This window comes from Mytilus galloprovincialis, chromosome 14 (assembly GCF_965363235.1).
Source record: "Mytilus galloprovincialis chromosome 14, xbMytGall1.hap1.1, whole genome shotgun sequence".
NCBI classification, from domain to species: Eukaryota; Metazoa; Mollusca; class Bivalvia; order Mytilida; family Mytilidae; genus Mytilus; species Mytilus galloprovincialis.
This window is the reverse complement of record NC_134851.1, coordinates 60,889,336-60,916,083: the sequence shown is the minus strand read 5'-3', so window position 1 is coordinate 60,916,083 and position 26,748 is coordinate 60,889,336. Positions and strand designations below refer to the sequence as shown.

General features: G+C 32.5%; 1 protein-coding gene across 2 annotated transcripts in view; it reads left to right on the top strand.

The window, feature by feature from the left end:
* The window catches only part of LOC143058727 (BDNF/NT-3 growth factors receptor-like), a 168,812-nt gene that overhangs the window by 116,462 nt on the left and 25,602 nt on the right, over window positions 1–26,748 (top strand). The window contains exons 1-2 of one of the 2 annotated variants that reach the window (XM_076232177.1): window positions 18,809–18,946; window positions 24,805–24,939. In XM_076232177.1, coding sequence (XP_076088292.1) covers window positions 18,919–18,946; window positions 24,805–24,939 — 163 coding nt within the window. In that variant the 5' untranslated portion in view covers window positions 18,809–18,918. Of the gene's footprint in view, window positions 1–18,808; window positions 18,947–24,804; window positions 24,940–26,748 lie in introns of those variants that run through there. The other variant, XM_076232175.1, reaches the window with a different exon arrangement.

The window sequence follows — 26,748 nt, the reverse complement described above, 5'->3', positions numbered from 1 at the left end:
TACGAGAGATTCGGAATCTGTAGACTCTGTTTCAATCTCCCATTGTTTCAATCTCCCATACAGACAGAGTTGTCGTCCTTTCCTCCTCAATTGAGAGGAAAGGACGACAACTCTGTCTGTATGGGAGATTGACTCTGTTTAGGAGATGGCATCAGATTATACTGGTCAACGTGCACATTGTTTCCAATTCAATCATTACATAATTTAGTTTTGATTGTAAAACCAGTTGTTGGAAATAAAGTCAATTTATGTCATCACAAAACAAAAGAAGAGGTGTTTCAAATGCTGATTTTTGTTTGTAAGGATATCAAATGAAAACCTTGTTAAATTGCATGGAGAGAAAAAAACTTCTGTTGAGAGTGTAAAATGTAATCCGTTTTGTACTTTTATGAACTACGAAGCGTTACAGAATAGTGTTGGTGTTGTTTCCTTAATTTTTTAACACAATGTTTTAATATAAAACTGTGAGAAACCGCTTAATCAAATGTGTTGTTTTCTTGAATGTTTACTTTTCTGATTAATTTTAACAGCTATTAAGGTTTCCTGCTGAAACTAACAAAAAACTAATTGAATTTAAGTTCTTAACGAAGACAGTAATGACGTTGCACAGTTCTTGTTGACTGATTTATTTTTTACCATAGAAACATTACAACATAAATTGTGAGTCCGTTTCTGTGTATGTTGACCTTTGTTTTTGTACAAAAAACGTATCGATTCAGTATTTTTGTTGTTTCTGTTTTTTATACCCCCGCTTTAAAAAAGGGGGGTATACTGTTTTACCTCTGTCTGTCCGTCAGTCCGTCCGTCAGTCCGTCAGTCCGTCAGTCCGTCCGTCAGTCAGTCCGTCCCATGAAACTTTCGTCACATTTTTCTCAGGAACTACACATCCACCCTTTCTGTAATTTGGTATCAACATTTATATATGTTAGCCATACCGTGTGATGCGTTTTCAGATTCATCACTTGACAACTTCCTGTTTACCGAACACTTGTATGATTTTACACATAATAGCCAAGTTGAAAATTTTCGTCACATTTTTCTCAGGAACTACACATCCACCCTTTCTGTAATTTGGTATCAACATTTATATATGTTAGCCATACCGACTGATGCGTTTTCAGATTCATCACTTGACAACTTCCTGTTTACCGAACACTTGTATGATTTTACACATGATAGCCAAGTTGAAAATTTTCGTCACATTTTTCTCAGCAACTACAATACAAGGATTTCTGAAATTTGGTTTCAGGATTTATATAAGTCAGCTATACCGTGTGATGCGTTTTCAGATTCATCACTCGACAACTTCCTGTTTACCGAACACTTGTATGATTTTACACATGATAGCCAAGTTGAAAATTTTCGTCACATTTTTCTCAGGAACTACAATACAAGGATTTCTGAAATTTGGTTTCAGGATTTATATAAGTCAGCTATACCGTGTGATGCGTTTTCAGATTCATCACTTGACAACTTCCTGTTTACCGAACAATTGCATATTTTTACACTATTAATATTATCCACTTGCGGCGGGGGTATCATCAGTGAGCAGTAGCTCGCAGTTTCACTTGTTTTTATTTGCTCTAATAGTTGATGTGTTTCCCCTATTTTCGGTTGGTGACCCGGATTTGTATCAGTTAAATAACAGTATACTATTATTGCCTTTATTTATCATTGACCAGATGTGAATTCTATATTTATCTTTAGAATTTAATTTAGCAAGGAAAACCACGAAAACAGTCAAATCAATAGTTTAAACCAAATAGCGAAAACAGATGGTATTTGACTCATATTTTTTTTTAAAACTAAGAATGCAGTTTCTAAATGCCATATGAAATAAATTAAATCAAATTGTCATGTTACATCTTATACTACATATATATTTAGTACATAAATAGATAAGATACTTCGTAATTAACGACTGATAAACAAGACAGTTGCAAGATAACTAATTTACACAATGTCAACTACGCATTAAGGTGGTACCTAACACTACATGAAGATAACTCTGTAAAGTCAGCTAAACGTTTTAATTACATTGTGTTGTAAAGGGAATATTAAGCTTCTCGTTGATCAAAATTGGTGTTTGTCAAACTGCTATATAACCAGTGTAATTTTTCTGATAAAATGGTTGGTTAAAATTTTTGAATTTTTTATATTTTTGTTAATGGGTCAAAGTAAATACTCTGTCAAAATTTTATGAAAATTAAACGAGCCAAATTAATTTTAGTGAAAGTGTTGGTACCGCCTTAAATCGACAAAAAGTCCGAGCAAATTCTATTATGAATAAAAGTTACGGTAGTGTTCAATTAGAAAGAAATGTTCAATGGTTAAACAAAATTAATGCATGCACCACGTGTTTTTGTCTACTCAGTTATAAGATATAAAAGATTGCTGCAAATTTTCTCTTACTCAAAAAGGTGATGGTGAATCACCGGAATACATAATTTTCCGAAGAAAGACAGCAGAAACAAAACCGACCTTTGTTCAGAAATTGCGGAAAATAATACAGGTCAGCGCGTACACAGTTTTCACCTTAAAATGGTAAACAATTAGGCCAGAATGTCAATACAACCAATATCAAACTAACCGGTGGACGACCTTCGTCAAAAATAGCGCCAACTCACGTCAACTTCAAACAAAAGGATAGGTGTTTCAAAAGTTAATAATTTTTTTTAAGGAATCTTCTATGTCTACCTCAGTAAAAAACATTAAGATACAAACGGTTTCCGGTAAACTTATATATTTAATTCTTCCTAGTAGAGAACAATGTAAGCTTTGCGGTTGTATTTCATTCGAATTATGTTTCTCAAGCTACTACGATTCAAAAGAATGTCGAAATATAACAGAGAGAAAGTGGGTATACATGACATGTTTTTGTAGTATGGGCAACAAATAAATAAACGCCTATTGTAAAAAATGTAGGGGAGAATTGATTTAAAAATTAATGAATCGCTGATGTAAAGAATATTTAAATAAAACAGCCAGAAAATGGGAAAGACATGATCACTTGTATTTTGTAGTAAAGGCAACACATAATTGAACGTCCCATGTAAAAAGGGGAATTGATTTATTGATTGACAAAGTGTTATGGAGAAGCGTTGGTGTTCTTTTAAAATTATTTAATCTTTTACACAGTGTTTATAAAACTGAAAGAAACAACATGATTAAAGGTTTAACGTAATGAATGTTTACTTTTCTGATAAATTTCAACAGCTATTAAGGTTTCAAGCTGACACTAACAAAACCCAAAATAATTGAATTGGGTTTCTAATGATGACGGTTATGAAACTGCATAGTTTTTGTTGACCGATTAATTTCGAAGTAGAGACACATTACAATATTAATTCCATTGACCAGCTGTGAATTCTATATTTGTCGATAAAATGAAAAACTATAAACCAGCTGACAAATTAATGTTTCTAACCATAACACAAAAGAAGATATTTGACTAAAAGACTTTTTTTCAAGTAAAATAATAGTTACTCAAGGCAGAATAAAATGAATGGGCAGATGCATTACAAAAATATACTGCCATATATGCCTGTTAATTTCTTGTCAAATGAAGGCATGCTGTTAATCTCCCTGTTATTCTGTGTCATTTGTAATCTTTTGAATAAAGTTGTCTCTTTGGCAATGACATCATATCTTTTTTTTATACTGTGGACTCTTTTATTTTCGTGGGTACCGATATTCATGGATTGAGGAAAACTGGCAATTTCGATGATATTTATATTCGTGGTTTTTGGCAAAGTTAGCATACATTCCTTTAGAAAATTGATATTTCGTTGAACATTTAAATTCGTTGTTCTCCTGCAACCACGAAATTCAGCAAAAATTGGTATCCAACGACTATTAATGAATCCACAGTATGCAAAAGGTAGAAGTATATAAGACAAAAAAAAAATTATTGTAATGCGTCGTTTAAGAAACTTATGCATTCTGTTCATTATGCTCAAAACCGTACAACATAACGTTTTAATTGTAGTAAACAGAGTTCTAATTCTAATTTAACAGTTTGGTAATGTTCGTTTTGATTGGATAACGCCACAAACTTTAAGACATCACTTCCGTGATTTCAAATAAACAATTTGGTATATTGTAAAGCTTGAATGATTGTATTTGACAGTTGTATTTTAGGGAGCTACCATTTGATTTTTCTGGGGGGGGGGGGGGGGGGGGGGGCTAGGATGAAATTTGAAAAAAATAGGCAGGACAGGAGTTTTGAGTAAAAAAAAAAGCAGGATGAGCAACTTGGTAAAAAAAAAAGGCAGGATGACAATTTGTGTAAAAAAAGTCAGGATAACTAGTAAAAAAAAAGGCAGGACCGAATAGAGTAAAAAATAAAAAGGCAGGACAGAGGTTACAACTAAAAAAAAAAGCAGGACAAAATTTTTCATCCTAGCCCCCCCCCCCATAAAAATCAAATGGTAGCTTCCTTAGCTAAATTATACTTTATTGTTATATTAGATTGGTCGATGTGTATAACTACGTCTGAAAGCTGCGTCTAACTAATAGTTTAAGAGTTGAAAATAAAATATTTCATATTATAAGTTTTCCTTTGTATAAAAGTGTCGAACATTACGTCTCTCCTGATTGAAGAAATGATCTTAATTCTGTTTGTTTGACCTTCTTTAATCACTTTCTTAAAGAACCGGAGACACAACGAATAAATCTCGTCAAACTTCACGAGAGCAATAAAAATGATGTGACTTCTATGTCAAACAATGGTATTTAAATACGTCTGGGAATCGAAAATATTCACATTTACAAAAGGAAATAGTAGGCGTCTTGTCATAAGAATTTAGACTCAATTATTTAACACCATTACCAATCATTATATAATATGGCTTTTGGTAACAATGAACAATGTTTCGTATCTTTTATGCGAAAGTTAAAAGTACAACATAACTACCAAACTTCTAGGTAAATTTAGAAGGGTAAAGTCCTTAACAACCGACTAAATCGAACGTTTGAACTTTATTAACTTACTGTCATAATCCTGACTTGGAACAGAAATTTTCCTATGAAAATGATAGATTAAATATGGTTTATAGCTAGCTTAAACTCCCACTTGTATGGCAGTTGTTTATAGATCCATTATGTTGACTAAATTTAGTGAGTAACCCAAAAAGTCATAATGGGTAAATGTAATAATAAAAAAAATACTTTAATATATTGACAACATCGGATGAGCAACCCAAACGAGCTTTATACGGTAATGTAACGTTATATTGACAAAATTGTGAGGAACCTAAACAGACCTATTAGGTCACATTTAAAAAATATCTTCGCGAGTTCATTGGTAGAATAATGTTGTCGTCTAGCTAATCAAAAATTATAGGGACGGTCGATTTATGACATATATTTGAATCATGCTTTTGTGTATTCGAACTAGGTTATTTCCCATAGTCATTGATTGCCATAACACTATCCTCAAAATAGACAGCACGGAGCCAAGAAACATTCTTGTTTTCTTAAAAGGTCTCGTATGACATTTTTATTCCTAACAAACGACAATGATTTTTTACTTTAGATTGTACTGCAACTGTTACATCTTTAATGTGCTTTTTTTCAAAACCAGACAACAATTGCACTAAGCTCCGCCTACTAACTATAATGCTAAATAAGCCTTTTTTATTTTCTTAAGTTTAAACAAGTGTCTGATAACCAATTATCTTAGTTTCTTATGTTACATATTCTGACATTGAACGCAGGCTTCTTTTAATCTGCATTTTGTTGTGCTGCATGTCGTCTGTTTTTTTTTTTCTACATTGGCTAGAGGTATAGTTGGAGGGTTTAGTTCTCACAAATCACGTGTAACCCAGCTGCATGTTTGTGCCTGTCACAAGTCAGAATAACCTGGTCATTGTTAATTTTGTTTGTGTTTTAAATATAGATGCTTCCACTGCATCGAGTGTGATACGATATTTATCCACTCGAGACAGTTAAATATTTAAAATTTAACTGTCGAGAGTAGATAAATATCGTATTACCCGAGATTTGGTGGTAAAATCTGTTTCTCTAATGATTTTCAAACAATATGCAGGCAAACGTATTCCTTCTTTGTGAATGATCTGCAAAAAATGTGTTCTTTCTATGTGACGTCATCAGGCATGGTTGCCTTTTTTAATGCCGTCACAATATGAAATTCAGCGGAAAGCAAGAAAATTCGACGTCATAATCGGATTTTAACCAATGAAGAACTGAGATCAAACGAACCACACGTTGATTAAATTTTTTTATACAATGGGTGCTGAAAGGGATAAATTGACGAAGAATAAGAAAAATTAATTTATTTCATTTATGTGTGTCCAAATTTAGGTTTACGTTCATTTTCACTGAAATATAACATAGAGGAGTGCTGAAAACTGCTTCGTGACGCGTTTTTTTTTTCTCTCTCTCTCGCTGTATTGAAGACCTGTAGGTGGCCTCGGACTGCGCTTTGCTCTTTAGTCGGATAGTTTTCTCTTTGACACATTACCCATTTCCATTTTCAATTTTGATATGACGGTGCTTTAGAAAATGTTTGGTTTGTACAGGTTTTCGGTTTATGCAGGATTCGGTTTAGTCAGGTTTCACTGTACGAGAACAAAAAAAAAATTGTCCAAATTTTTACAAGTAGTTGCCATTGACAAGAATTTTTCATATGCAAAGTTGATTATTTTTAATACATTGACTGAATTAACTCCAACAACAAGAAGAATCCCAGGGGTTGAAGTCATAAAACTTTGCTGAGTGCTCGGAGCACAAAAATCATGCTCGAAACATGAAATCCAGCATTTTGATTGGTTGATTCTTGAGTCTGAGTACAAACATCGTGCTCGAAAGTTTTATGACAGCAAGGCCAGGTCTCGGAAATACGATAAGTACTTGAGACTATTAAAATCATGACTTCTTGATAACATAGCTTGACCCCACGTAATCCTAGCTTTATTTTAAAGCATGTCGTCTTCAACTCTGCAAATATGTATTCATTGTATACATGTATTGATTTCATAATATAGTGTAGAACAAATAACCAAATGTTTATGCAGAATCATTTATATAATTGACCTATCTTAATTAGTTCTGGTAAACCAACCTTATCAGAACGGATCATCATGGCAAATATTGATGTCTTATATCTTCGATCATTTTTGTAGAAGTTACAATGCATTTGTACCAGAAAATCTGTCATGTATTATGAATGAAATCAAAATATAATAATGTCTAACATGTCTTATGCGAATTTAATGAAAATGACTAGACTTGGATGGGTAAGAGATATATTTACACTTCCGGAGTGCCCGAGATCACCCAAGTTTTTGGTTGGGTTTGTGTTGCAAAGTATTAATTTGTCTATGTTTTGTCGTGAGTACTATTACTTTTTTGTTTGTCTTTTTATTAAAGTCATGGCGTTGTAAGTTTTGATTCGATCTAACAGATCTGGTATCTTTCGTTCCTCTTTTGCATAAAGCTGTCGAAAAGGGGACAAGTTGAAAGACTTGTTCTAGTATACTTGAGATGGGACATAAAAGAATGATGAGTCCTCTATAATGAAAATTGACACATCGGAAGCATAGCTTTCCTATCTTCTTTCTGGAGATTTCCAATATTTTTTACTGAACTTATATCAATTACCTTACTACGAATGTTTATTATACGAAGGAGGATGTTCCCTGCTGAAATCAAACGAACAACACTTTGACGATATGAACATGACAGTGAAGGTTCATCTAGTAGAAGATAGACAACAATTGTCGCAAAATTGTTTGGGACGTGTGTTTTACGTCTCTTTGAGAATAAAACACAACATGTTTATAAAAAGACTGACAAAGAAAACTAAAAAAAGGAAGATACTTTATTTCATGTTTAGTCCTTTCTAAAACATTTCGCTCCGATTTAATTTCGAGATTTTAAAGTTTACTTGATGAAAATAATATTCGCTATGATTGATATTCGCATAAATTGCTACTCGAGAAAATCGGGCGGGGGGAGGGGGGGGAGGAAATCACAAAAATCAGTTTGTTTAAAGTATTGTCATTCAGCATGTTCAGTGGTCGTCGTTGTTTGCTGTCGGCCATATTTTTTTCATTCTTGTTTTTTGTTTAATCAAAAATTCTGGATGTTGTTATTCTCGATTGATTTGTTTTACATTTTGTTTTGATCGGTGTCGATACGATATCGATGTGTTTCGTTATTGAAGGCCATACATACAGTGAGCTATAATTGCTTACATCTTCGGCGTTAGGCCTCTGATTTATAGTTGTGTCTTGATAATCATACCACATTTCCTTATTCCCAAATAGAGCAATTCGATTGTTTTGTTCAAAACAAACGATTATATTTGTTAATTTGTTTATTTGCACTCTAGTAGTCTGTTTTCCATACAATGTTGCATTATAAAAAAAAAATAAAAAAAAGAAGATAACAATGTTTTCATTTCTGTGGATGAAATTCATCATTTTTCTCTTTACTTTCATAATTCCACGGACTGTTCATACATCAAATTATTATGTTATTGCTTTCTTATGGATTATATTTTGTTTTTCATGGCTACTTGCATGCACCTTTAACATCAAGCATCTTGTTTTCGTCTGGCAGTGAATATTTTTACAAAACAGAATTGTTGCTGTCTCGCAATGAATATTTCTACAAAGATGAGATTGTTAATAGTCTGTTTGAACGTTACAAAATATTATCTTATTATCTATTATTTAATTCAGTTATAGTAAATGATGCACACTTAATTTGATTTACGTAGAAACTGCTAGCTTTGACTACGACCTTATCAAATTAACTCTGCCGTTAGTTTTGTATCCAATCCAATCAGGTTAAGTTATCGGCTAATTTTATTTCTTAGCGAATGAAAATTTCGAATTGAATTAATAGAAAACTGTAAAAATGCTATTCGGCAACAAAGTTCAGATTTCAAAAAGTGTATAATTGTCTGGCTTCTGTAATATTAAAGTTGAGGAATTCATTTTCGTAATGCTTCGTGGAATATATAAATAGAATTAAAAGGAACGACATGTTTAAAAATTAGTTTAGGGAGCTACCATTTGATTTGTATGGGGGGGCTAGGATGAAATTTGAAAAAAATAGGCAGGACAGGAGTTTTGAGTAAAAAAAAAGGCAGGATGAGACACTTTGCAAATAAAAAAGGCAGGATGACAATTTAGGTAAAAAAAGTCAGGATAAACTAATAAAAAAAAGGCAGGACCAAATAGAGTGAAAAATAAAAAGGCAGGACAGAGATTACAACTAAAAAAATATGCAGGACAAAATTTTTCATCCTAGCCCCCCATAAAAATCAAATGGTAGCTCCCTTATCAAGAAAAGACTTATGAAATAAACATTGGTAGTGCCCATGTTTAGTAAACGTTTGTTGTAATTTAGTGTTATGTTTGATACGTTTTGAAAACTTGTTGGTCTTTTGTTAAAATTTACCCCATTATTCTACGTCATTTAGTTAGCACGTTTCCATAACAGTTTGGTGTTTTAGGAACTGAAATTCAGTTTTATTGGACGTCTATGTGACCTATCATAGGCAAAATAATTGACCTGAGCCGAAACTGAAAAACAAAATCTGAAGTTGATAAGTTGCATGTATTGGTCAAAGCCAGAATTTTAAATTTACAAATTAACATTTTTTAAACAAAACAAAAAAGTCATTCTAAGTACAAAAAATATATTAGTTGCACGTACAGAGCTGGTTACACTTAGCTTTGAAGAAATGACTATGTGAAATCAATACTCAAATAAAGGCAACAGTAGTTTACCGTTGTTCAAACGTCATAAATCTATTGAGAGAAAACAAATCCTAGTTACAAACTAAAACAGATGGAAACACATCAACTATAAAGAGAAAACAACGAAAAAACACAACACTGAAGCGAAACAAAACAACAAACGACAATTCAACATACATACAAACAAACTATTATATAGTAAGTGCCATGATTAACTCATATAAAACATGAATGATTTTATTATATGTCACATTTTCCCGTCAAGCAAATTGTGTCATGTTTGGTTACCTTTTATCTTGAGGATTTGTTTTGTTTGTTTTATAAATGCGTGCTAAACGTCAGTAGGTATATAAGCCAATTTTAGAGTTAAGAATACGGAGTACAAAAGAACTTATCGTTATATAAACATGGTATTTGACGTATCTTCTGCCAGTGGCAAAGCTAATAATACATTAAACAATATTAATATCGTTATATTAAATAAATTGTAGACGATAACTTGTTTTATTATGGTCTTCCTAAATTTCCGGTTCTACGCATCAAAGACAAAATCCACAATTTAGCCAATTTAAAGTCATCAAAATCTCTAAGGTACTTGTATATTACTTATTATTTAGTTCCTCCATAGATATTTGAACAGCCACGAGCAATAATAGGAGTCGAGCCAGTACAGCGACTGGTGTTTTACAATATTCATATAACTAAAAAAATTAATAAGAATAAAACAAAAAGTGTTACTCACTACTTTGGTTTTGTCATGGTGTTAATCAGACTGAGTACTTCGATATAATCATGATATGTTACTCAGTACCTCGGTATTGTCATTGTGTTAATCAGTACTTCGATATAATCAGGAAATGTTACTCAGTACTTTGGCATTGTCATGGTGTTAATCAGTATTTCGATATAGTCATGATATGTTACTCAGTACCTCGGTATTGTCATGGTGTTAATCAGTACTTCGATATAATGATGATATGTTACTCAGTACTTTGGTGTTGTCATGGTGTTAATCAGTATTTCGATATAATCATGATATGTTACTCAGTACTTTGGTATTGTCATGGTGTTAATCAGTACTTCGATATAGTCATGATATGTTACTCAGTACTTTGGTGTTGTCATGGTGTTAATCAGTATTTCGATATAATCATGATATGTTACCCATTACTTTGGTATTGTCATTGTGTTAATCAGTAACTGTACTTCGATATAATCATGATATGTTACTCAGTACTTTGGTATTGTCATGGTGTTAATCAGTATTTCGATATAATCATGATATGTTACTCTTTACTTTGGTATTGTCATTGTGTTAATCAGTCCTTCGATATAATCATGAAATGTTACTCAGTACTTTGGTATTGTCATCGTGTAAAATTTATTCTTTTAAAATTTCAGGTAAGAACTTAATGTAAATATACAAATCTAGTTGTTACTCGTTCAGTCAATGCTGGTCAAAGATGGGTTAGTCAGCTGTTTGTTGCTGTTGTGGTTTTATACCTTAAAGCAATTTATTTATTTATTTGATTTCTCAAAATTTATGTCCGGAGAGTACAAGTTATGCTAATGGATATTGCAGAAAGACATATCTTGCTACGGTAATTGATGATACAATTTCATAGTATACTGCGACTTTTATCACGCCATTTACGGTAATTTTCAATTAAAAGAGACTGAAACTAGGTTGAAGCACATCGATTCCTCTTTATCAGTTTAATGGAATTGTTAATAACAAGATTATACCTTATAGATGTAAATTATCGTAGATAATATAATCAAAATATAACGAGCTTTATCACTGATAGAACATTTAGAAACCAAATTGCTCATGAAGATGGGGAAAATGTAACATAACCTTCTAACTGCTTTTGAGATATCTTTTTATTTATTAAATTGTTAATTGTCAATTTAAAACGAGGCTGTAATGGAATTAACTGAACATACAAGTTTGAAAAAATTTAATAGTCCGGGGAGATTGACCTTCAATGTAAAGTAAAATGGTGGTTTAGAAGTATAAAATAATCAACGGAAATGAATAAAAACATGCAAGTGAATAAAAGGAGGCATTTATAGGTTTTCTATGATAGACAAAGCGGTAAGACCATATATAAAATTCCAGATCACGTAAATTGTAGAAAAGTGAGGATTGATTTACAAGAAATTACTGGTCATCGATATAAGTTCCCAATTATCGCAAATTATTGAAGAACAATTTCAACCACTGACGACCGCTTGCAACTTTTTAGTGCAAGAAGTCGAGGGCTCGATCACAGTCAGCTTCATATAACGACTGAAAAAAAAAATTGCTGCTTTCTCCTATAAGTAAGAGCAAATTTTAGATTTTTGGGCTCGCAGCTAGAATAATTGGTCTCGGTATGGTGAAAGACTTCATGCGTTACCTTTGACCAGTACGTAAAACAAAGTGTATATACATATCGTTAATTTTCATAACTCTGGTACATCGTATCATCCTAATTGTTGCCAATGGACGCCAGCTACAACCAGTCTCTCTTCATTCATCAATCAAAACAGAGGGTTTTTCTGACTTTTGTCTTTCTAATCGTTGAGTAAGTAAAGTATGACTTTAAAAAGATAAAACACATCGAATTTATCCTAAAAACATGAAACATAAGACGCCATGCATAACGTCATGTGACCGTATCTTGGTACCTAATATGTTTTTCAAGATCGCAAATACTGAATAGTACGCTAGTGTTGATCACTTGATCAGAGTTTCTTAAGGTGCAACAGCCGATTCGGAAATGTTAAATTATTTTATGACAGCATTGAGATTTCGTAGGAAATTATGAAAAAGGTGAATTAATTGCTGTCAAATTTATAAAGGGATAATTGTAAATTGTCACGCATAAGTTTGTGTCAACGATGCTTAAAATAGATTCAAAGCGTCTTGTCAACAGATTTTTTTTTCAAATTCTGTTACACTTGAGTGCTTAGACGCGAACTAAATAAATACGGTTATTTCAAACGCATTACGGGTTTAAAAATCATCTCCGCCTTGACCCTGTTTCTCTAATATTGTCATTTTTCCTGGAATTATCTTATTTTCTATATTAGTTCACAATTAAATTGTCGATTTTGCTAGGAAAACATTAATGCATTTACCATCAAAATGATGCTATTTATATTAAGTTTCTTGCCGTTGGTGCTTTGGTTATAGACTGCAAGTGTATAATAACGTTATCTTCTATTGTACCTTTTCCACTTAAATGTCCTTAGACTTACTAATTGGTTGTCGGCGTCTGTTATTAATCGTGTTATATGATTTAGTGGGAGTATTGCAATTATATTTTATATAAGAGAGCAATTCATAAATGGCTTTACAGGAATTAAACCGTCAGTATAATCCAATCACTGAGGTACTAAAGATTGTCTACCCCAGAAATAGATTACCTTAGCTTTTTGGAAAAAGGCCAAGAAATTGTGGGTATTCAATGTCCTTTGAATTCGTCCTTTATTGGCCTTCTGAACTTGTTTAGAGCATTTGAAACGCTTTTGATTAGTCTTTTATGTACGAAATGCGCGTCTTGCGAACTCACAACCCCAGTGTTGACTGCCTATGTGTATTTTATGATCCGACGGCAGTAATTGGCGATTTGATGGCCGCAAATTAAGTTTACTGGCGTTGGAACCTAAAATACAACAGTGCTATCTCCATTCTAATGAAACTGACAGAAAACAACAGTCAATTCAAGCATTTAAATCTGTCAATTGTAGTCTGCGTTTGCGCGTACATTTTCATAGCATGAATTGTGTCCATGACATTGTTGATGCTATCCAATCAAAATTAACGTTACAAACAATGTTGCATTAAAATACATCGTTTGATCCGAGTTCTACACAAGATGTTTCATATTATAAAAATCAATCGGAATGAAAAGATATAACACTGTAAAATGTTATTTCATCTAGATAAAAGCCGAGTTAATTAATATGATGGGTTATTAATTACCGAGGAAAGTAATTAATTAAAGACTGTTAAAATTTATTTTCTTTAAGCTGCAATGTATATTTTTCATAACGAGGTTGCCAGCTGTTAATGAGTGTTGCTTAGTTTAATTGCGTAGAAAATGTTCCTCTAACTATCGAACAAAACCTGTAAACAAATTGAGGTAAAAGCTCCAAATTATAAAACTGAAAAATTGTTTTCCTGTCAATTTAACTATGCCTTTCTATAGTGTTTGCAGATGTCAATCTTGGTTACAACGCTCGAGCAAACAAACAAAGCAAGCAAGCTTACCAAAGTTATACTCTACAAGCATGAGAAAATTAGCTCTAACAGTATGTAAGGCTACATGTATCTCCCGAAATAAGTCGTCCAAGAGGGGATAAATATACCAAAGATAATAATGATATATAAATGTCATAAATTAATTGGTGTTTAATGCCACTTTCGCCACTATTCTGCTAAGTCAGTTTTTATTGTAGGAAGAACTCAAGGAAGCCGGGGTGCCCGAACAGAATCACCGACCTTTAATAGTAAAACAAACGATCAATTAAGGTGGCTCGGCCCTTTACCAATGCGCATATTTGAACGCATGTTTCTTACGACGAGTGCCTTGGAAACGGTCGCTTTAAGGGGTCTTCTCAAAAATAGCTTTGACGACCTTGGAACGCGGGCGTGTATGAAAGCACCCTTGACGATGTAAACAGAACAGAACAGAACAGAACATATTTTATTTCCAATTAAGGGCGCACAAGGGGCATACAGAGCATACATGAATAAGGAAAAAGAATATTGATTTGCATAGATACATAGATACGAACAATTTTTTACATACAGTTACAATACAATTACTAACTCATATTCACTTTAATAAATTTACCAACAGCATTAAGGACCTGATTGTCTTCACAGTTTAATAAATAAATAAACTTATGCTGATTATCAAGTATAGAAAAATTTGGAATTCTTTGGCAAACAAAGTCAAAGAGAGCATCTCTATCTGATTTAAAATTTTCACAGTTAGTTAAAAAATGGATTTCATCTTCAACACAGCCAGAGGAGCATTTTTTGCAAATTCTTTCATTTCGTGGAATATTTGAAAAACGACCAACTTCAATTTGAAGCTTATGAGCAGAAATACGTTATTTGCATATAGATCTTCTAAAATCAAAGTTCTTAAACAAGTGATGCAAAACGTTCTTCAAAACAGGAAATACGAACGGTCAGAAATTCAGAGTGCTTTCTTCATTTTTCGCATAAAAGTCTAAAAGGCGAAAAATAAACATGATAAAAGCATAACATTCAAAAAAAGAATATATAAATACTGACAAAGTCACATGTATGACGTCGACGGTATTTGGTGCCGCTTCGTTTCCAAAACGCATTCTCATCTTGCGCGGTCGCCTCTTGGGTCCGTTCGTACCATATTTTGAATTCACTTAAATACCGGTTGAATTAACTGATGTCTTGGAGATTTATTTTTGAAAATGTTTTGCCAGTGACGCAATGATTAACTGTAAACAAATGATAGCGATGTAAACAACTTCGTGTCATCGTACAGCTTTCAAAAACCGTGAGGTAAACTTGTAACCTGTATCAGAGACATATATGTGTATATATGTCTCTGCCCGTACAGTATGCTTTAAAAGCATCGGGGCGGGTTTGTTTTCATGCTCTAATCCGTTTGGCGTTTTATAACAGTTTTTTTCTGTCATAAATCTATTTAAAACTTGAAATAGAAGAAGATGCTTTATTTCCATAAAATGGGCTCACAAGGAGCATGATATAATATCATTACAATATTATTATTTTACAAATATAATAAACAATACAGTATACATAGTCACAAACACAAATAAGAGACAACAGTCTTCATGTATTATTATTATATATATATATATATTATTAATTCGTATATTTTAACAAATTTGATTCGTTTAGGGATAGTTACATGTTAAACTATATTTTCGAAGGTATAGAGAAAACGGCGGATAGCAAAAAGCATATTGACGGCAAAAAGCACTGAGGCCTGCTTTCCATGTGAACGTTAACCAGAAATTCGTTATCATAAGCTTTTCCCCTTTTAACTTTAAAGTGGAAATTATTATTTATCCGTAATAACATTATGTGTCTGAAAGGGATCGTAATTAATATGCCCCAATATTATTGTTTCCCTACAACAATTCCCGAACATGGGACACAGGAGCGGATGCAGCCATTTTAACTTCATGTACCCATTCAAATGCATTGATCGTCCAATTAAAAGGGAGTTCCGACCCTCGGACCTCCGTCCCCTGGGACACCGTGTGGCGTAAGCAGTTGAAATTGATTGATTAAAGAGGGTTTGGATGGATTTCTTTTCTTTCTGTATTTTTAGATAATTTCGCCCATTCTTTATATTTTTGCCAATCATTTTCGATTCGTTATATTTTAGCACCCCATTATTCTTTTTTTCTTTTTTTCCTTCTTTTTCATCCGTGTTTGTCTGTAGAAATGAGCCTTTATTCTATATTTGTAAACCAATGTAATCCGCATTAAAGCCATTATATTCAATTACTGCTCTTCGTCAATTATTTCGGAGTATATGATTTCTATTGTTTAGAACGTTTCAAACCAATCAGAACGTTTTGGTGTACGGTTTCGAAAATATTACCAAGAATGCATTAGATTCTGAAAGGGCGAATTGTTCATCTACTGAGTTTCAACCCTGCACGTGCCAGGTTCTTTCGACTCCTTTCTTAATTGACTAGGATTGTCAATGAATAATCACGGGACTCCGGCTTCCACCCAAGCCCTCCCTCCCCATCCCGCTAAAAAAATATTGACCTCCACGAAATAGCCATTACTACTGAAAGACTCGTTAAACACCAGGAAAAAAAAACAATTATAGTTTATAAAACAAGTTTAGAAAATGCTAAAATGGATAGGTTTTTTGATTACGTAGTCACCTGATCATACATGCTGATTTAATTGGCTGTTCCGACGATTTATCCCACTGACTCGTGTTTCATTAAATGTTGATGAATAACCAATCGGTCGTTAGTCCTAAAATGTCATTGTTCTAATCGGTAATTGTGCTCTGGAATTGAGGTCTGTTATACTACGTCTTATTTTATTAAACAAATAAACTGTGAACTAAAACTCAAAGTGTGCAATTTTTGCTTTTTAAATTAGTAGAGGATAAATATCACGAATTGTCACATTTTTTTAAAAAGTTGATCTCAATATATTGTCAAATTGTGTCAAAGAGTTCTATTGAAGAAACTTTTGAAGTATGTATTTTTATTTTTTTTAAATTATCATGTAAACAAGAGATATGGATTGGGTTTACAAAATAGAGAATAATGGCGGCAAACAAAATAATGAACAGGGAAAAGCGAGCAAACATAGATAAACAGAATAGAACATAAATTAAGGGGCACCGAAAAAGAAGGAATAACTTGGAAAGTTGAAAAGCAAAACAATATCTTAAAAGGAAGTAAACAATTTTGTTCGCCACCTAGATCTCGCAGCCACGTTAATAGGTAGAAGTTATTTTATTTTCTGCTGACCTGGTACAATGTTATTAAAAATCAAATTTGAAATAGTGAGAAATGAGTGCTGGCTATTGGTATAGAAATTTAGAGGAAACTCTCTGTGACGAGCAACAATTTCTGTGACGAATTTAGCAAGGGTGTTCTTCATATATACTATTTCGAAAATTCCGGAACCGTTAAATATCCTTTAAAAATGCATATTTTTTTTATCATAAAAGCGTTGGCACCATATGTTTTTTTTTAGTTACATTACACCCAAATGTGTTGATAATTCAGATTTCACATTGATTTCAATTTTAATAGTGAAAACGCAGGACCAAAACTTTAAGGTTACCATTGTCCCCTATGTAAATGATTACTTCCTTTTATCCTGCAATTAGGTGTTCTACTATACAGATACAGCCATACAGATACTATACAGATATCGCTTTAAAGCTCCGCCCACTGCCGGACTGAGTATTGTTTGAACCTGCGTGACCTCAGAATGTGTATTGCAGTCGAATTCCAATGACGTATCAATTGCGAATTAACGATAAAAGTAATCGTTCTGTTTGTTTTTAATCATTTCTTTTGAGCAATAAGAATCACACAAATTTTCTGATGACATACACAAATGTACAACGATCTTTTCTACGATGACAACTATCGATTCAAAACTTGAATGTGTACGATTGTGTAACAAAAACAACCATGTCAATTTCAGCATGCATGCTTATTGAATGTCGAGTCTGAAGCGTAGGACAACTCGTACACTTCTGTTATTTGTTTTTTACTGTTGAAATTAGTTGTTATGTTAAAATAAATGATTATTCACCTTGAGCGATATATTATTAAAGACCATTCGAGATTCTTTTTTTGCGAATCCGTCTTCAGCTGAATGTGTGATTACTGTATCGTATTACTACACGGGCCTCAAGGGATTTCAAATTGAAACTCGGCTCGAAACAGGTGTAGTAGCTCGCTAAAAGCTCGCATACACCCTGTTTCATAGTCTCGTACAAACACAGCTGATATTTAAAGACACTAAACAGTTATTGTCTATGTAACCAATAGGGATTACCTCATGTGGGAGAAAGACTTTAAATAAAAGAATACATTAATGATCAAAAAATTAACGATGTACAGAAAGTGCAGAAAAAGGGAATTGTAAAATCATGGGAGAATTTATTAGTAGAATTATTTTATTATAACCTTAAATTATACGCGTTATCTTCAAAAAAGAATAAAAATACTATTAACATTTAGAGAAAACAGAAATTAATGACTTTTTAAGCTTTAAATTTTTAGACTCTGCTACAAGGTCAACACGTGCTAGTTTCAAAAATATAAAGCCGAGTTAACAGGTTCTATTCCTACTCTGATAGAAAATATGTTAAAAAGACTGTTAGAATCATAATTTTCAAAGTAATGGCTCCTTTTGAAATTAATTAACAAGTTTTGCAATACATACAAACTGTTCAGGTTTGAAATAAACATTTTGATGAAACGCACCTGTAATCAACACGTTGCCAGAACAACGTATATTAAGATGAAGTGTTAATTTATGGCTTTCATTATTTATCTTCTTGGATATTAAATTAGCACTTTACTATAAGATTCTCTAAGAAAGTGTACACAGATATTTAAAGACAGGTGACTACCATTGATTAAATTTGAACATTTGGAATATGCTGTTTACAAGATGATGAATAACATGACTAAATTGGAAGGTAAGCTTGTTGATTCTTTCAAATTTGTTTTCATTTATTATATAAAAAAAAAAAAAAAAAAAAAAACATAACACGGACATAAACTCGCCTATTGATGTTCTATAAGACAGTACTATCGGTTGTCTTAGATTAAACATATTTGTTTATTTATAGTGGATTGGAAAACAAATTATTGCAACTTATATTCATCCCTTACCACTTTGCGGGTGCGAGTGATGCCTTGCAGCGGCATTAGCCTTCTCTTTTTCGAAATCTACAAAAATGTCTTTCGCGTGCAAGAGATATGACTCGATAAATCATTTTTTTTTCTAATATAGGATTTCGCTATATTTTTTAATAAATGAACTTTAACCTATAATTAATAGAAAAATGAAATAAAAAAATTGGGTCACCGTTCATTTAAGCTCACAATCTGCCTCTGGAACAATCATACATCTTTGTTAATGTCCTTTTTTTATGTTGAACTAATAGGCGAAATTGAGGTAATATTGAAATAAAAAAATAACCTAATTACAGAAATCGCTTAAATTTTAAAATTATTTAGTTTATGAATATAGCTTATTTGCAAACAATAATAAAAAATATAGGTCACCGATGAATTAAAGAAAGATATTTAAAATTTAATGCCAAAAATGGCATTTTTGCACCAAAGGGAGATAATTTGGAGCTTTTTTCAAGGATATAAACATTTTAAAAGTCATCTGGGGCCAATCTGAATTGATTTTTTTGGTTGATTTTTGTACCAAATCATAAAGTAATAACTAATAGTGTAATAAATAAAATTTGTAATGAAAAAATAAAGGATTAATTTTTTTGCTGAAATTTTTGTACCCACGAGCCTCCTTAACACGGGTCAGCCATTTATCGTTGTCTTCCGACGGACTACCATCGTTTCTAATGACCATACTTTAAAAATAAGTTTTCATTGATCATAACAAAATATGTATACAATACGATTATAAACTCGCCGATTAATGTCTTTAAGGGTAGAATTTTTTTTCTCAATTTTTGCCCTTCGAAGATGTTGAATTAGTTGCATCCGGAGCCGGATTTTACCGTTCGACTTAGGAGGCCCCTCATGGGAGGGTCCTAGTAATCACATAATCACCATTTTTTTGCCAATATAATCACATAATCATTAAATATTTGCTTATCTTTAGTAATCAAATAATCATAAACTAAAAATACAGTCCTAGGTAATCAAATAATCATGAAATATTTGGCTTAATAATCAAATAATCATTAAAAAAACGGCCAAGTAATCACATAATCAAAAACCCCATGAGGGCCCTCACTTAGCTATTTTAAAATGGAGGTCTAAATAGTTAATTTACAAAATACAAATGGCAAGGGAATCTATAGAGAATAAAGCAAAATGGAAAAGAAAATAAGACAAAAGAATAATGGGTCGGTGGATTAATAAAAAAAAAAAAGAGAATTAAGAATAAAGAAAATGACCAAAAATATGTGAATACAAACATGAAGTATCCATCCATTTCCTTATGAATTAGATTTGAAAAAAATCACTTTCACGAACAGAATGTCTTAATTTCTTAAATTATATTAAAAAATATCGACACGTGGGTTTATTAGTTGTTTTTTAGTTTTGAACGAATGGTCACGTAGGGATTGCAGATCCCCTTTTTCCTCGAAAATAAGTCATACAAAAATCCGTCTCAATTGATTGCCAATGAGACAACTGAGAATGATAATTATTGTAATGCATCGTAAATAATAGTTTTATTGATCGATTCTAAAGTCAAAATAAAATGTGCGATATAAATTGATCTTAATATCTCATCCGTTCAGAGTGTGTGTTGTACAATTTGGAAATATCTGAATATAATCTCGACTCATATTGAAGAAAGAACGTCTGAACATACCTACAATTCAGTGGTTGTTGTTTGTTTATGTGTTACATATTTGTTTTTCGGTTTTTTTTTTACATAAATAAGGCCGTTAGTTTTCTCGTTTGAATTGTTTTACATTGTCATTTCGGGGCCTTTTATAGCTGACTATGCGGTATGGGGTTTGCTCATTGTTGAAGGCCGTACGGTGACCTATTTCTGTGTCATTTTGGTCTCTTGTGGACGGTTGTCTCATTGGCGATCATTCCACATCTTCTTTTTTTATATCTAACTTGACTGAATGATTTTTTTTTCAAAATTTGTTAGAAACTCACAATTGCCAAGCAATAATAATAAGTGAAATTTTAATGGCACTATATGGATAATAATAGAGGATTTTGAACATCATTATAAAAAGATTAAAGCGAACATTCTTGAACATAAAATATGAAGAATGTAAGCGTTATTATTGCGGAATATGCTATTTGCCAATTCCCTTAATTGACCCTGTAATTAGAGATCCTTTTTTTTTTAGTTGTCATCCTTATGAGGGACATTGACTTTTATTTTCAATGGAGAGCTAGCAGAAAGAGCAAATTTACCTTTGCGTAATGTGGGTAATCTTTTAGGTTTTCAAATCTTTTAATAACATTAATTTGTTGATAACCTAAATACTTTTGACATCAAACATTATTTTTCATAAAAAAATTAGTTAAACCTCCGATACATCACTTTCAATTCAACATGCTTTGCGTCAGCAAAAGCCAATTTGTCCGGTATGGAACCAGTCTACGATTGACAAAGGTAAGTAATTCGTTTAAAAAATGTGTAATACAAATGTAACAGAATCAAATCGGTAATTGGCAAATGGACTATTGCACGACCTCTTTATGAAAGTTTCTAAGTACAGTTTACTAGACACGATGATCTACGCAAACGAATTTATCAATCGGTTTAATTGTGTATACCCCGTTGTGGAATTTATGTTTTTAGTTAAGGGAGTTTGCTTCTCAGTTTCAAAGTAATTAACTTTTCAAAGCACTAGTTTATATTGATCAGGATTTAAAAAAGGAATCCAAAGAGCAAAAAAAATATATAGGTCACCGTGCTTGTTTTGGAGATATGAGCCATTGAAATTTTGGCGGGAAAATATTCTCTCTTGACTTTTCATAGCTTTATTATTGACAAGTTAAAGTTCTCAAAAACTGTTAAAAAGTAATTAAAATTTTATAAGACTTTTACAGATGGCTTATCATTATACATGTTAAAGAATTTCAAAAAGAAAAATGGGGGTCACCGGGCAAATTTTTTCAAGGCATTCGAATGGATAAAACCAGAGGATTCCAAAAATCTGACAAAAAATCCAAAACATGACAAGCCAGCTTCCTTAAAAGTAACTACAAATGACGTCTTTTTCATTAAAGGTGTCTTTACCGTCAATTTATCACTGTTTCTGATGATTTGTTTCTTGATGCATTTTCACTTAAGCAAAATAAATAAGTAAATTGTTCAATGAATTAAACGAATAAGAAAAGCAAACTTGAGATTCCGAATTCGGCGACCTCTTTATGAATGTTTCTGAGTGCAATTCACTTGATACAATGATCTACGCAATCAAATATATCAATCGGTAGAAATTCCGGTTTTATGGTGTGTACCCCGTTGTGGAATGTATATTTTCAGTTAATAGTAAATAAAAATGACGTCATTTTCATTAAATGTATCTTTATTGTCAATATATCACTGTTGATGTGTTTTCTATATCAATTTATCTCTGGCAAAATAAATATTTTTAAATTGACAAATAGTTAAAACGAATAACAATGTTTTCAAAATCAGGTTAAGGAAAAAGTGGAGACGTCGCGTTTTATTATCGATATTGCTTCTTCTTTAAATGTTATTCGGACTAAACCACCATCGACAAAAATCATTGCGCTCCGCGTGTTAAATACCATTTTCAATACAATAGGTTTAGGTTTCAATATAACAAGCTATTTATAGAACTCAAAAATGAATTAAAGAGTCATCACGAAAAAGTATACAGATCTTAAGAATAATTTAGGTTTCAATATAACAAGCTATTTATAGACTGTTGATGTTTATAGTATATAATGAAAGGAACTTAAAAAGCTGAAGAAAAACACTTGTCTTTGAAAAATAAGACATCATGCGAATTTGAGCGAGAACTGATTCTCTCCAGATTTTCTACACAATCAACATTGACACTTTAATTTTCTTCCCAAAACTAGGGAAATAAACAATATAGGTTTTGTTGCGTGAAATTTAAATGGCACTACATGGATGATAAAAACAGCGAACATCCTTAAGCATTAAATATATGGAAATTGGAATATTCGGGATATTAATATGAAATTGCGCGACTTCTTTATAAAGGTTTCTAAGTACAATTTACTAAACGCGATGATCTACACAAACTATATATTAATAGATGGAAATTCCATTTTTATTGTTCATACCCCGTTGTGGAATGTATGTTTTCAGTTAAAAGTATATAAACATGACGTCATTTACAATAAAAGTATTTGTGTTTCTGTTGATTTTTTTTGCATCAGCAATACTTTATCATGTTTATCACTTTGGCAAAATAACTCGGTAAATTGATAGATAAATTTTACACGAATTACAAACGTTTTTATCAGAATCGAAAGAAAGAGAGAGAGACGTTGATAAACTAAGATAATAATGTGTCCATAGTACACGGATGCCCCAATCGAACAACTTTGTTTTTGTTCAGTGGGCCGTGAAATGGGATGAAAACTCTAGTTTGGCATTAGAATTGGAAAGATCTTATCATAAGGAGCATGTGAACTAAGTTTGACGTTGATAGGACTTCAGCTTCATCAAAAACTACACTGACCAAAAACACTAACCTGAAGCGGGACAGACGGACGAACGGACGAACGGACGCACAGACCAGAACACATACAAGAAAAAAAAACCAGACGAATAATTGGAGATAAGAGGTGAACATAAATGGACAGTCAGCCAACATGCAAATAAATAGAAAACAATAAAAAAGACACTACAGAGATCATTACATGGAGTACCGTACTATGCCTCTAGTGGTAGACTTTTAGTCTTGGAATATCATAAATTGTACTAAACGCAAATTATCTGCACGCACGTCAGGTTGGAACCCCATTTGAATGGGTACACATAGTTGGACTCGCCTTTTATCTCGGGTTTGGACTTTTAGACTTTGAGGTATCACCAATCCAGTAGCCAGTAGAGGCATACATAACGAATATTGTTCGTTTAAAACTTGTTGTTATAAATTTTAAATGCCATTTTGGCCAAATATTTTTTTTCCATTCAACACAGCTTACACGATTACACTATTTCATGAAGAAATAGCTAGAAAACAGAAATATCTGGCACATTTATGACTGTTTTTGTAATTGAATTTTAAGGGAATAACCACACTGTCTGGTTAGTTTCGGATAATTATTCGTCTGATTAGTTTCGGATAATTATTCGTCTGATTAGTTTCGGATAATTATTCGTCTGATTAGTTTCGGATAATTATGATTCAACCAATAACCTTTCCATAAACTAGTATCATGCAGTTTGAAATAGTGACCTCTTACCATCAACATCCGATAGAATAATAATAAATATCACATAAAAAAGTAGTTGTAATAGATATGCAAATCTCATGGCTGTTTTTAAGATAATTTGTATAAAAAAGCATTCTATAAGTTATGAGGGTGGCATTCAACGTACGTGCAGGTAAGATGTGTTTTTGGAATGTAGTTTGACTTCATTTAACAGAACCAGTAAAACAGTCATATTTTTTTTTTCAAGTTAGCTGAAACCCACCTTTGGGTGTTGGTTTTTCTCGCTGTGTTGAAGACCCATTGGTGGCCTTGGGCTATGTTCTGCTCTTTTGTTGGGTTGTTGTCTCTTTATCACTTTCTCTATTTCAATTCCTAATTTGATATCCATCTAATATGCGAAACAAGTTGTTTTAAAGCGTGTTATTTTTTACAGATTATTTAGAATGCTCCACCATTGATGATTGTTTATCGGAACAAATGTGTCAAGCAGACGCAGTACTGAATAAAAATGTGTGTTACTGTATCCATACAGCTACCAAGGCTGAGAGAGATGGAAAATGTAATACGGGTAAGTCACTCTAGTATTTATACGGAATCAAATGTAATACGGGTAAGTCACTCTGGTATTTATACGGAATCAAATGTAATACGGGTAAGTCACTCTGGTATTTATACGGAATCAAATGTAATACGGGTAAGTCACTCTAGTATTTAAACGGAATCAAATGACCTACGGGTAAGTCACTCTGGTATTTATACGGAATCAAATGTAATACGGGTAAGTCACTCTGGTATTTATACGGAATCAAATGTAATACGGGTAAGTCACTCTGGTATTTATACGGAATTAAATGTAATACGTGTAAGCCCCTTGGAAATTAAGAGATATTAACATTTGATTCGTGTAAGTTCCTTAGCAATTTCAAGAGATTTCAATGCACTTGTAATGCGGGTAAATGTCTCCGCAATTTCTAGAGATTCCAATTCACATGTAATACAAGTAAGTGTCTAGGGAATTTACACAAATTTATATTTTATACATGTAAGTGTCTCGGTAATTTTTAGGTATTCAAATGCACATGTAAATATGGGTACATTTACGGGTAAGTGTCTCTGTAATTTCAAGGATTCAAATGCAAAACGGGTATATATGTGTCTCTGTTATTTCTGGGGATCCCAATGCACATGTAATACGGGTAAATGTCTCGGTAATTTCTAGGAGTTCAAATGCATTTGTAATACGGGTAAATGTCTCCGCAATTTCTAGGGATTCCAATGCACATGTTATACGGGTAAATGTCTCGGTAATTTCTAGGGATTCAACTGCACATGTAATACCAGTATATATATATCGGTTATTTCTAGGGATTCACATACATATGTTATACGAGTAAGTGTCTATAGGGAATTTCTAGGGATTAAAATGCACATTTAATGCGGGTCTCAGGAATTTCTAACTTTATTTCTAACTTAAATATAGGACAATGCTGTTGATTTAAAATTACTCCATTCCAGGCACTGTTGTTTTCCATATAATTAATATTATAGGGTTATTGCATGACTATTGGGGAATATTGTCCCGAGTAGAATTTTATATTGCACGAGCTTGTGAGTGCAATATATGTTCTACGAGGGACAATATTCCCCAATATTCATGCAATAACCCTTTTATTGTATAGCAATATAATATTTGAAAGTACAAATTGGTTTAAACTGAGATTTTGACGTTGATGACGTCATGAATTTTGAAGATTTATTGCACTAGTGCAATATTGGAATTTATTGCACGCTAACTTTTGGTTACTTTCTGTGGGAAATATTATATTGCTATACAATAATATAGGGTTATTGCATGAATATTTGGGAATATTGTAGAATTCTATATTGCACGAGCTTGCGAGTGCAATATATGTTCTACGAGGGACAATATTCCCCCAATATTCATGCAATAACCCTTTTATTGTATAGCAATATAATATTTAAAAGGAAAAATTGGTTTAAACTAAGATTTCGTCGTTGATGACATCATGAATTTTGAAGATTTATTGCACTAGTGCAATATTAGAATTTATTGCACGCTAACTTTTGATTACTTTCTGTGGGATATATTATATTGCTATACGATAATACCAATTACTGATATGTTCTAGGCCGACGGGTTCAGACAGAAAGATTTTGAAAGCAGCGAAAACTGTGCATCTTATAATCAGCAAGTTAGACTTTTTCAGATGACAATACCAATACTACAAATCCAGTCTAAGATAATGCTTAGTACACATTGTTATATACTTTAATTCAGATATAACGGGTGTTTTCTACTGTTTGTATAAATCTCGCTGTATTTGCAATAAAGCAAAATCAATTTAGAGGGATTTAT